At 45.1% G+C, this 11,737-nt stretch overlaps 1 protein-coding gene across 1 annotated transcript in view; it reads left to right on the forward strand.

The window, feature by feature from the left end:
- Positions 1 to 9,547: 9,547 nt before the first annotated feature.
- The window catches only part of ANKRD26 (ankyrin repeat domain 26), a 96,433-nt gene continuing 94,243 nt past the window's right edge, over positions 9,548 to 11,737 (forward strand). The window contains 1 exon segment of the mRNA XM_017853026.1: positions 9,548 to 9,961. Within this exon segment, the coding sequence (XP_017708515.1) occupies positions 9,720 to 9,961 (242 nt within the window). The 5' untranslated portion in view covers positions 9,548 to 9,719.

Below are 11,737 nucleotides of genomic sequence, written 5' to 3' on the forward strand. Positions count from 1 at the left end.
CTTAAGCTGCATATGGTCTTCATTGAAAAAAGATGGATATTGTTTCAGGAAGCTTGTTACATTATATTCTTGACCTTTTGGTTGATGATCTTAAATCTTAATGTAATTTCAAACTGACAGAAATGTTGTCAGCATAATACATGGATCTCTCATGTATGCTGCATCCAGATTTACCAATTGTTTTCATTTTGCCCTTTTTTTATTGCCCCAAACCTGTTCTGTCTCCCTCTCTGTATGTACATACATACACGTATAAAATATTGTTAAAGTCTTACCTGTCTTAAATTTTTTTACATATTTGTTGAGGTATAATTTACATATGATAAAATTCATTGTAAATGTACAGTTGAAAGATGTTGTGTGTGTAATCTTCACCACAATCAGGTTTTAGAATATTTCCATCACCCAAAAACATTGTCATACAAGTGTGTGGATTAATTTTTTAAGAAACTTAAGAATCATTTTCAAAGTGACTGTAATTTTATGTTCTAACTAGCAATGTAGGAGGGTTATAGTTTCGCCACATCTTTTGCACTGCTTATAGTCTGCCTTTATTTTTATGGCCATTCCAGTGGACCACTCACATCCAAATTAATCTCATCCAAGTTAGATCACTTCTCTAGTGACATAAGATGCTGAGCATCTTCTGTGCTTATTGGCCATTTGTATATCTTCTTTGGAGAAGTGTCTATTCAGATCTTTTACTTCCTTCTTTTAATTGGGTTGCCTTGTTTTTACGAGTTATAAAAGATATGTTCTGAATGCAAGTCCTTTATCAGATGGATCTTGCTTTTTTATCCCATTTCACTATCTCTGCCAATAATATACTTAATATTATTGATACATTTGAATTTATACCTGTCTTTTGGTATTTATTTTCTCATAATTAAAGAGATCCCTCTGTTCCTCCTTTTCTACCTTCTTTTGCTTTAAATAATTGGAACTACTGGCTGGGAGCAGTGACTCACCTGTAATCCCAGCAGTTTAGGAGGCTGAGGTGGGCAGACCACTTGAGGCCAGGAGTTTGAGACAAGCCTGGCCAACATGATGAAACCCCGTCTCTACCAAAAATACAAAAATTAGTTGTGCATGGTGGTGCATGCCTGTAATTCCAGCTATTTGAGTAGCTGAGGCAGGAGAATCACTTGAACTTGGGAGGCAGAGGTTGCAGTGAGCTGAGATCATGCCAGTATACTCCAGCCTGGGTGACAGAGCAAGACACTGTCTCCAATAATAGTAATAATAATAATAATGGTTGGAACCACTGCTTTATACGATCTTAATGTCCTCAATCTTTATCTGGGAATGTCGGGTCTTGCCTTGATTCTCTTTTTTTTTTTTAAGGATCGTTTGCTGGATATAGAATTTGTGCCTGACAATTTTTTCTTTGACTCTCTTTTAATGTCATCCCAGTGCACCCTGATTTCCATTACTTTTGGTGTGAAGTCAGCTGTTAATTATTGTTGGTCTCCTTTGTGTAATTGTTTTCCTCACTGCTTTTGGGCTTTTTTCTCTGGGCCTTGTCTTTTAAACAGTTTGACTAATATGTTTTTAGGTGTGGATCTCATAGTGTTTATCCTGCTTGGGTTTGTTGTTGTTGTTGGTTTTTGTTTGTTTGTTTTAGCTTCTTGGATATATAATGTTTTTTATAAAATTTGAGAGATTTTGGACATTCTTTTTTTTTTTTTTGATTTTTTTGAGACCGGAGTCTCGCTCTGTCAACCCAGGCTGGGAGTGGCAGTGGCCGGATCTGCAGCTCACTGGCAAGCTCCCGGCTCCTGTGGTTTACACCATTCTCTCTGCCTAGGCCTCCCCGAGTAGGCTGGGAGCTACAGGCCGCCCGCCCCTTCCCGCCCCGGCTAGTTTTTTGTATTTTTAGTAAAGAGACCCGGGGTTTCACTGTATTAGCCCAGGATGGTCTCGATCTCCTGACCTCCCGTGATCCAGCTCCTCTCCGGCCTCCCAAAGTGCTGGGATTACAGGCTTGAGCCACCGCGCCCGGCCTGTACATTATTTCTTCATTACATTTTTCTGCCCTTTGCTCTTCTGTGGTTCGCCTTATGCAATTGTTGGTACATTTCCTGTTACCCTGGTCTCAGGCTCTGTTAATTTTTTTCAGTCTTTTTCTCCATTTGTCAGGTTGCGTAATGTTGATTTTTCTTCAAGCTCACCGATGCATCTGCCATCTCAAATCTACTTGGATTTTTTTGTTTCGTAAGTTGAATTTTTCAGCTCCTAGGTTTCCATTTGGTTCTTTCATAACTTTGTACCTCTTTATTGAGATTCTTTGTTCATTGAGTATGTTTTCTTTAATATGATAAACAGATTTCCATTTATTTTTGAACATGTTTATGAAGTCTTTGCTAAATCCAATACCTAAGGATACTCGGGCAGTTTCTCTGGAAAACTTTTCTTCCTTAGTGATTTATTTTGTAACCACAGTCCCGATAAAGCAATTTATTATTAAGAGTGAACCTAAAGAAGACTTAAACGTTTCATAGCTATTCACTCAAAACTATCAGAATGCCAGAATTTCACTTATTATCTATATCATTATTACTTTTAGTAACTGATACATATTTTATTGCTAGATACTCTCTAGTATTTGTTCATATTCATTTTAAAGCCAATTCTGCATTGTTTCAAGCCAGCTAGTTATAAGCATATTTCTTAATGTGTATAATATTTTAATAAAATGTGGTAGAATATAGATCTTTGGATTGGAAACATAAGAGTACTGGACTTGAAGATTTGCAGAGCTGAATTTTTTTTTTTTTTTTTTTGAGATGAAGTCTCGCTCTGTTGCCCAGGCTGGAGTGCGTTGGCATGATCTCGACTCACTGTAACCTTCTCCCAGGTTCAAGCAATTCTCATGCCTCAGCCTCCCAAACAGCTGGGATTCCAGGCACCCGCCACCATGCCTGGCCAATTTTTTTGTATTTTTAGTAGAGACGGAGTTTCACCATGTTTGCCAGGTTGGTCTCGAACTCCTGACCTCAGGTGATCTGTCTGCCTCAGCCTCCCAAAGTGCTGGGATTACAGGCATGAGCCACTGCACCTGGCCAGAGTTGATATCTTTGAAGTGAGGATTTTACTTATATGCAAATTCTTTTCTGTCAGAGGTGAATCCCTGTTTTAGTCAGGAATATGATACTTATTCCTCTTTCACAACAGGAACTTCATATATATAAGTGCCGTGTGGTGTTCTGAACTATTTCAGTCTTGAATTAGCGTGGTAATACATAATGTAGCTAATCTGCTATGAATTTGAGAATGCATTTTATGACAAATTTACAAAGCTGTCAGGGAGGATGGAAAGGTGCTTATTTCTCATATAAAACTGTCTTCAGAGAGCTTGATGTGAATCTCCTGGAAGCAGGTATTTAACTCATCCCCAGGAAATCAAGCCTGACAGAAATTCTGGTGAGCTGCTTGGCTACTGTGTTGAGACTGGTCTGCTCTCTTAGCATTTGTTTTGGCAAAGAATGTTTGAATGTTTACAGAGGACAGATGTTGGTCAAGTATGAGAGCTGTTGGTGGGAGGGAGAATCCATTTGGGATCCCATATGAAAAGGCCTGTTAAGGGTGTGAGCAGGCCTTAGAAGAGGGTAATCCAAAGTGAATCTGTGGATTCCTTAGGAGCTAAGAGGAAAGGCCAGAGTGGAGTGCATTCATTCAGGTCAAGGCAATTGCAGGTGAAAACAGCTGTGGGAACAGAAGTGTCCCTGTGAGAGTCAGCGTTCAAAGAAAGGCCACATCAAATACTCAAAATCATCTCACAACAGTATCAGCCAGATAAGAACCACCCTCTGCAGTTTTTGTTTTGTTTTGAGATGGAGTCTCACTCTTTCGTCCAGGCTGAAGTGCTATGATGCGATCTCAGCTCACTGCAACCTCTGCCTCCCAAGTAACAGGGATTACAGGTGCACACCACCATGCCTGGCTAATTTTTTTGTATTTTTAGTAGAGATGGGGTTTCATCATGTTGACCAGGCTGGTCTCAAACTCCTGACCTCAAGTGGTCAACCCCCCTTGGCCTCCCAGAGTGCTGGGATTACAGCAGAAGCCTGTAGAGGAGTCCTGTGCCGGACAGAAATGGCTTGGCTTTGTATCCTCTTTGTGCTCAGTCATTGGCTGGAAGCAGCCTGACAGAAGCAAGGTCCTGGTGAAAGCACCAGCTGGAGGCTACAGTTCAACTGTGCACTCCACAATAGGGTCTCCTGAAGACAGATTCGAACAGTGCAACTCCACGGCCTTTGTATCAATCTGGGTCCAGTGACAGCGTAGAAACCACACAGCAATTTAGTGTAGTTTAATATAAAGAATTACTAAGCTGTGAGATGAGAATAATTATAGAGATGGAAAGAGAGGTCTAAAGGGTACCTTAGGGCTGAAGGAGAGTACTCAAGAAGGGGTTAATTTGGGAGGGGGGTTCAAACATTGGTGAACGAGATGGGATTGCAGCCTTCTAGGTGGCAGAGAAGTTTGACTGTTTGCATGTCTGACTTTCCCTTGCATCTGACTACCCACCTCATTTCATCTGCATCCCAGCAGGTTGTTTCTGCTTGCCCAGAGACCGAGGGGTGGCCCTGGCCTAGGTTCTGGTGTGCTGCTGGGTTGCGTCTTCGTGTTCCTTCTATACCAGTGCCAGTAGTGAGTGCTCTTTCCAGGCTGTGCCTTCCCAGAGCATGCAGTTCGTTGACTACCCTGAGCTCTGGCCCCAGCCAGTAACCCTTTTAACATGGACACCATTGGTCTTTGTGAGCAGGCTTGTAACAACTTCCTACCAGCAAGCCTTGTACTGCTGTGTGGGGAAGTGGGCTTCCTGCCTCCTCACAACCATCTATGCACCTATCAGATTGGGCCCCTGATACTCCAGAAGGGTGTTTTATGTTTGCTCGATGACTGTGGACAAGCTCCAGCCTTGGCAACCATACCTTCTCCAAGGACATCTGAATTCCCAGCCTTGTGAGCCATTTAAGTTGTTCATACTTTGGGTATAATCTCACCCTAAGGGATTCTTTAGATTTCTCTTTTCACTTTTATACTACTGTTACAGTTAATAGTTCTTTTTTGCGGAAAGGGTTTTTGTTTGTTTGTTTGTTTGTTTTAGATGGAGTCACTCTGTCGCCAGGCTGGAGTACAATGGTGCAATCTTGGCTCACTGCAACCTCTTACTCCCTGGTTCAAGCAGTTCTCCTGCCTCAGCCCCCCAAATAGCTGGGATTATAGGCACGCACCACTACACCCAGCTAATTTTTGTATCTGTAGCAGAGATGGGATTTCACCGTTTTGGCCAGGCTGGTCTCGAACTCCTGACCTCATGATCCACCCACCTCGGCCTCCCAAAGTGCTGGGATTACAGGCGTGAGCCACAGCACCCAGCCTGAGATGGGTCTTGCTATATTCCCCAGGCTGGTCTCAAACTCCTATGCTCAAATGATCCTCCTGCCTTAGCCTCCCAAGAAGCTGGAACTACAGGTATGTGCCACTGAGCCTGGCTAAATTTTATTTTATTTTATTTTTTTTTGAGATGGAGTCTTGCTATTTTCCCAGGCTAGAGTGCAGAGGCGCGATCTCAGCTCCCTGCAACCTCTGTCTCCTGGGTTCAAATGATCCTCCCACCTCAGCCTCCTGAGTAGCTGGAATTACAGGCATGCACCACCATGCCTGGCTAACTTTTTTTGTATTTTTAGTAGAGACAGGGTTTCATCATGTTGGCCAGGCTGCTGTTGAACTCCTAACTTCAAGTGATCTGCCCACCTCAGCCTCCCGAAGTGCTGGGATTACAGGCATGAGCCACCATGTCTGGACATGGCTTTTTTTAAATTTTTTTATTTTTTATTTTTTATTTTTTTTGAGACAGAGTTTTGCTGTGTCACTCAGGCTGGAGTGCAATGGCACAATCTTGGCTCACTGCAACCTCCACCTCCCGGGTTCATGTGATTCTCCTGCCTCAGCCACCTGAATAGCTGGGATTATAGGTGCCTGCCACCACACCTGGCTAAGTTTTGTATTTTTAGTGGAGATGGGGTTTTAACATGTCGGCCAAGCTGCTCTCTGACTCCAAGTGATCCACCCACCTCCGTCTCCCAAGGTATGTAATCCCTGCTGGGATAATAGGTGTGAGACACGGCGCCCAGTACTGGCCATGGGTAATTTAAAAAAACTTTGGAGACGTGTTCTGGCTATATTGCCTAGGTTGATTGTTGGGAACAAGCCCCCCAAAATCTGGCCATAAACTGACCCCAAAACTGGCCATAAAAAAAATCTCTGCAGCACTGTAACATGTTCATGATGGCCATAATGCCAATGCCGGAAGGTTGTGGGTTTACCCGAATGAGGGCAAGGAATACCTGGCCCGTGCAGGGCGAAAACTGCTTAAAGGCATTCTTAAGCCACAAACAATAGCATGAACGATCTGTGCCTTAAGGACATGCTCCTGCTGCAGTTAACTAGCCCATTCCTTTGTTTGCCATAAGGGATACTTTTAGTTAATTTAATATCTATAGAAACAATGCGAATGACTGGCTGGCTGTTAAATACGTGGGTAAATCTCTGTTCTCTGTTCGGGGCTCTCAGCTCTGAAGGCTGTGAGACCCCTGATTTCCCACTTCACACCTTTATATTTCTGTGTGTGTGTCTTTAATTCCTCTAGCGCCGCTGGGTTAGGGTCTCCCCGACCGAGCTGGTCTTGGCACTGGTCTCAAACCCCTGGCTTCAAGCAGTCTTCATGCCTCAGCCTCCCAAGTAATTGGGATTACAGGTACAAGCTAACATGCAAAACTTCTATAGTAAATAATAATTTGTATTAAATTTTTCTTGTTCAGGTTACTAGGTGGTTTCTCTACTGATTGAAACCTGGCTGACACATTATCTCTTTCTAGGATGTACTTTTTTCCCCCATCTTCCCCCCTCTGACAAACTCCTGTTTATTTTAAGTTTTGGCTTTTAAAATTTAATTTAATTTTAGAGACAAGGTATTGCTATGTTGCCCTGGCTGATCTCGAACTCTTGAGCTCAAGTGATCCGCCAGCCTAAGCCTTTCAAAGTGCTGGAATTACAGGCCTGCACCACCATGCCCAACCCTAAATCTCAGCTTTGACATCACTTCTGCATGTGCCTCTCTCCCTGACCTATCACCCTTCTCTTGACATGATTCTGTAGGCCCTCTGTGCTCCCCCTTAATGTGGCACTAAACATGAAATTTGCCTCCCTCCCTGAACTGAAGAATGATACATCTGTTGTTTCCTCACTGACTCTCACAATACCTAGAATAAAGAAGGTTCCCAGAACATGTTTCTGTTTAGTGTTGTGGCCTCCTTACTGTGATCATCCCAGGTCTTGGATCTCCAGGAGATACAGGCAGATGGGCCTCAATACCCTTGAGCCCTTATGTTCTAATCATGGTTTAATTATAGTTTCATTATTCCTCAACAGATACAGCAGAATGCATGGGAAGACACATTTCAAAGAATGAACCAGTTTTGGAAAAGGGTTTGATGAGTTTCTTGGTAACTCTTAAAAGGAGAAAACGTGTGACAGCCTTGAACTGGAATTGAAGAGCTTTATCTGGCCGGGCACGGTAGCTCACGCCTGTAATCCCAGCATTTTGGGAGGCCAAGGCGGGCGGATCACAAGGTCAGGAGATCGAGACCATCCTGGTTAACAAGGTGAAACCCCGTCTCTACTAAACAAAATACAAAAATTAGCCAGGGGTGGTGGCGGGCACCTGTAGTCCCAGCTACTCTGGACTTTTTGGGTATCCAGCATTTGGCTGATGAATTCAACACCTTAGAGCTGGCCTAACATAGTCCTTGCGTATCTCTAGTCTATACAAAAACACTATAGTCAACCAAATCTCTACAACTTACCTGGAGGGTGGTGTGTGATTCCTATATCCATCCGGACTGGTAATGTCTTTGGCTCTCATTTCAGGATGCATTAGGAAACGTCAGAGTCTTCTGTTCAGAGTCAGTCTTCTCCACATTTGAGTATTTTTTGTTTGTTTGTTTTTGTTTTTTGAGATGGAGTCTTGGTCTGTTACCCAGGCTACAGTGCAGTGGTGTGATCTCTGCTCACTGCCACCTCTGCCTCCCAGGTTCAAGCGTTTCTCCTGCCTCAGCCTCCCGAGTAACTGGGACTACAGACATGCGCCACCACACCCAGCTAATTTTGTATTTTAGTACAGAGGGGTTTCACCACGTTGGCCAGGCTGTTCTCAAACTCCTGACCTTAGGTAATCCACCTGCCTCGGCCTCCCAAAGTGCTGGGACTTGACTGGCTTCATAGATCACCCTGGGGAATGTTGAGGAGACAACATAACTTTCTAGCTGGGCTAGTGTAGGAGGAAAATTCTTGGTGATTCTAGCTGGGCTAGTGTAGGAGGAAAATTCTTGGTGATGATAGTGGAAACCACTCTCCCACATCAAAACCATTTGATCTAGCTAAGCTGGAGAGGCCTGAGAAGTGTTGTTTTGTTTTTGCTCATTTCTCTCTTGCCAATAAAGACCCCTGTTCTGGGGCCAGCCATCTCCTCCACAGGAAACCTATAGCTGTCCAGAGCTGTGGAGGTGCATTCCAGCAGCAATTTCTGCTGAGACCCCAAACGCTTGGTATCTGCATTGCTAATTCCAATTTGTTGTCAAATTATTCAATCTAGGCTGGGCGCGGTGGCTCACACCTGTAATCCCAGCACTTTGGGAGGCTGAGATGGGAGCATCGTTTGAGCCCTGGAGTCGGAGACCAGCCTGGGCAACATGATGAGACCCTGTCTCTACAAAAAATGCAAAAATAGCCGGGCGTGGTAGCGTGTGTCTGTAGTCTCAGCTACTCACACGGGAGACAGGTGGGAGGATCGTTGAGCCCAGGAGGTGGAGGCTGCAGTGAGCTGTGATTGCACCACTGCACTACAGTCTGGGCGACAGAGCGAGATTCCGTTGGAAAAAAAAAAAAGGAGAGATGTAACCTTGGAAAATTAAAAGCAAAAAAATAGAACGTAAGACGGGGCCAAAGGCAGAGGGGTGGGGGAAGAAGATATGCAGAAATACGTTTTCATTTCTTCTGGAGAATGTGCATTGGTTTCTCCTCGTAAGTTTGCACTTGACACATATTGCCACGATCTCCGAAATCTGTGCCCTCTGTTGTTGCATCTGTTAAGTTCTCATGGAGACCAGCTGGAACCCAAAGGGACGTGGAAGGGGAATAAACAGATACGGAGATTGAGAGAGTTTCTTAGGGGAGTTTTCTCGGAAAAGAGGCCTTCAGCATCTTAAAACTCCACGCTACTCCAGTCCCAGTCATGCGTAAAGGCTGCTTCCCCATAGGCGCGAGGCTTCTTTTCGCAAACCTCCTGAACATTCAGCCAAACTCCCACTGACATTTGTTTGAATGGAACAATGTTTGAATTGACAGCAACGCAAGGCTCCTCCCAAACAGCCGCCGAGATTTGCGAGGCCTGGGGCTTGCACATGCGCACGGAGCACCCTGGCCCACTGGGCATTCTTGCGCACGCGCATGGACCGCGCAGTCAGAGGCGCGCATGCGCACTTGTGTCTAGCGGCGTCGCTTTCTTGGTAACCCGGAGGGAGAGATTGGAAACCGCGGGGTTTCCTCTGGGAGGCCGCGGCCAGCCGGGGCTGACTTGCTATGTTGGGCTCCGGGGGCCGTTAAGAGCCGGGAGAGACATGAGGTGTCTCTGAAGCCCGGCCGCCTGGGCCATGAAGAAGATTTTTAGTAAGAAGGGCGAATCGCCCTTGGGCTCCTTCGCGCGGCGGCGGAGGAGCAGCGCGGGCGGCGGGGGCGAGCCCGGGGAGGGCGCTTACTCGCAGCCCGGCTACCACGTCCGAGACCGAGATCTCGGCAAGATTCACAAAGCTGCCAGCGCGGGTAATGTGGCGAAAGTGCAGCAGATCCTTTTGCTCAGGAAGAATGGCTTGAACGATAGAGACAAGATGAACAGGTAATAGGAGTCGCAAGCCCGGACTGAATGCCACGGGGGTAGGCGGGCAGGAAGAGGGGCCTCGTTTGTGGGAGCCACCTTGGGCCTGGATCAGCCTCCCACGGGCTCCGCAGCCCCTGGGACGGTGACCACCTTGTGGGGCTCCAGCTCCCAGGCCGCCTTTCTGAGCAGGAAAAAAAAAAAAAAAACAGAACTCTAGCTGGTTTCCAATCCCCCCGAAATCCCCTTAGAACTTAAGTGACAATTTTAAAGTGAGTTAACGAACAAAAGCACGTACAGCGTTTTATTTTTAATGTACACATTTAAGACATAATGTCATATACTTTATGGAAAGGTGCATAATGAGATAAGCAGTTTCCATAATATAGCAACTTTTGGGTTAAAAATTATTTCTATAAAATCTTCTCGTCAGGCGCGGTGACTCGCGCCTGTGATCACAGCACTTTGGGAGGCTGAGGCGGGAGGATTGCTCGAGGCCAGGAGTTCAAGGCCAGCCTGGGCATTATAGCGAGGCCCTCCCTTACCCCCCTCCCATCTCTAATAGTCTCAGTTACTTGGAAGGCTGAGGCAGGGGCATCACTTGAGCCCAGGATTTCTAGGCTGCAGTGAGGTATGTCAGTGACAACAGAGCAAGACGCTATCTTTCAAAAGAAAAATAAAATGCCTTTAGGAAATAGATATACATGTAATTTGTTTTTCTTGGCATTGCTTAAGCAATACATAGAATGGATTTTATGAATAAATGTCAGTGCATGATAATATGTGGCCATTGAAAGTGGCAGTAGAGGCCAGGCGTGGTGGCTCACGCCTGTAAACCCAGCGCTTTGGGAGACCAAGGCAGGCGGATATCCTGAGATCAGAAGTTCGAGACCAGCTTGGCCAACATGGCGAAACCCCATTTCTGCTAAAAATCCAAAAATTAGCCAGGCGTGGTGGCGGGAGCCTATAATCCCAGCTACTCAGAAGACTGAGGCAGGAGAATCGCTGAACCTGGGAGGCAGAGGTTGCAGTGAGCCAGGATCATGCCACTGCACTCCAGCCTGGGCAACAAGAGCAAAACTCCGTCTCAAAAAAAAAAAAAAATGAAAGTGGCAATAGATACAGAAGTGTATTGGCATGTGAGGATACACTTTTGGTATCTCAAGTGAGAAAAAAAATCAGTTTGATTGTATATCATCAGTTTGATATGTATATAAAGACTGTGGTCTTGTGTTAGCTGAAAATATGTACAAAACGTGGCAAAATTTGTTATTTCTGGGCATTTGTATAATAAGTCAAACTTTTTCTTTATGATTTCTGCAATGAGTATGTATAAAAGTTCTACTGAGAATTTATTGTTGATGAAGTAATCCTTGGGAAAAGAGCAAGAAAATGAATCTTGCCCAAATAAAATAATTTCCCCTCTTTTTTTTTTTTTTAAGTGGATTGCTGTTGTCTGACAACTTTTATCCTTTTCAGAAGTAAGGGGGATCTTGGCTGGGCGTAGTGGCTCATGACTGTAATCCCAGCACTTTGGGAGGCCCAGGCAGGAAGATTGCTTGACCCAGGAGTTCGAAACTAGCCTGGGCAACATAGCAAGACCCTGTCTCTATTAAAAATGTAAGGTAGGCCGGGCGCGGTGGCTCAAGCCTGTAATCCCAGCACTTTGGGAGGCCGAGGCGGGTGGATCACGAGGTCAGGAGATCGAGACCCTCCTGGCTAACACGGTGAAACCCCGTCTCTACTAAAAATACAAAAAACTAGCCGGGCGAGGTGGCGGGCGCCTGTAGTCCCAGC

The sequence above is a fragment of the Rhinopithecus bieti genome, unplaced genomic scaffold (assembly GCF_001698545.2).
Source record: "Rhinopithecus bieti isolate Rb0 unplaced genomic scaffold, ASM169854v2 scaffold_35615, whole genome shotgun sequence".
In the NCBI taxonomy this organism is placed as follows: domain Eukaryota; kingdom Metazoa; phylum Chordata; class Mammalia; order Primates; family Cercopithecidae; genus Rhinopithecus; species Rhinopithecus bieti.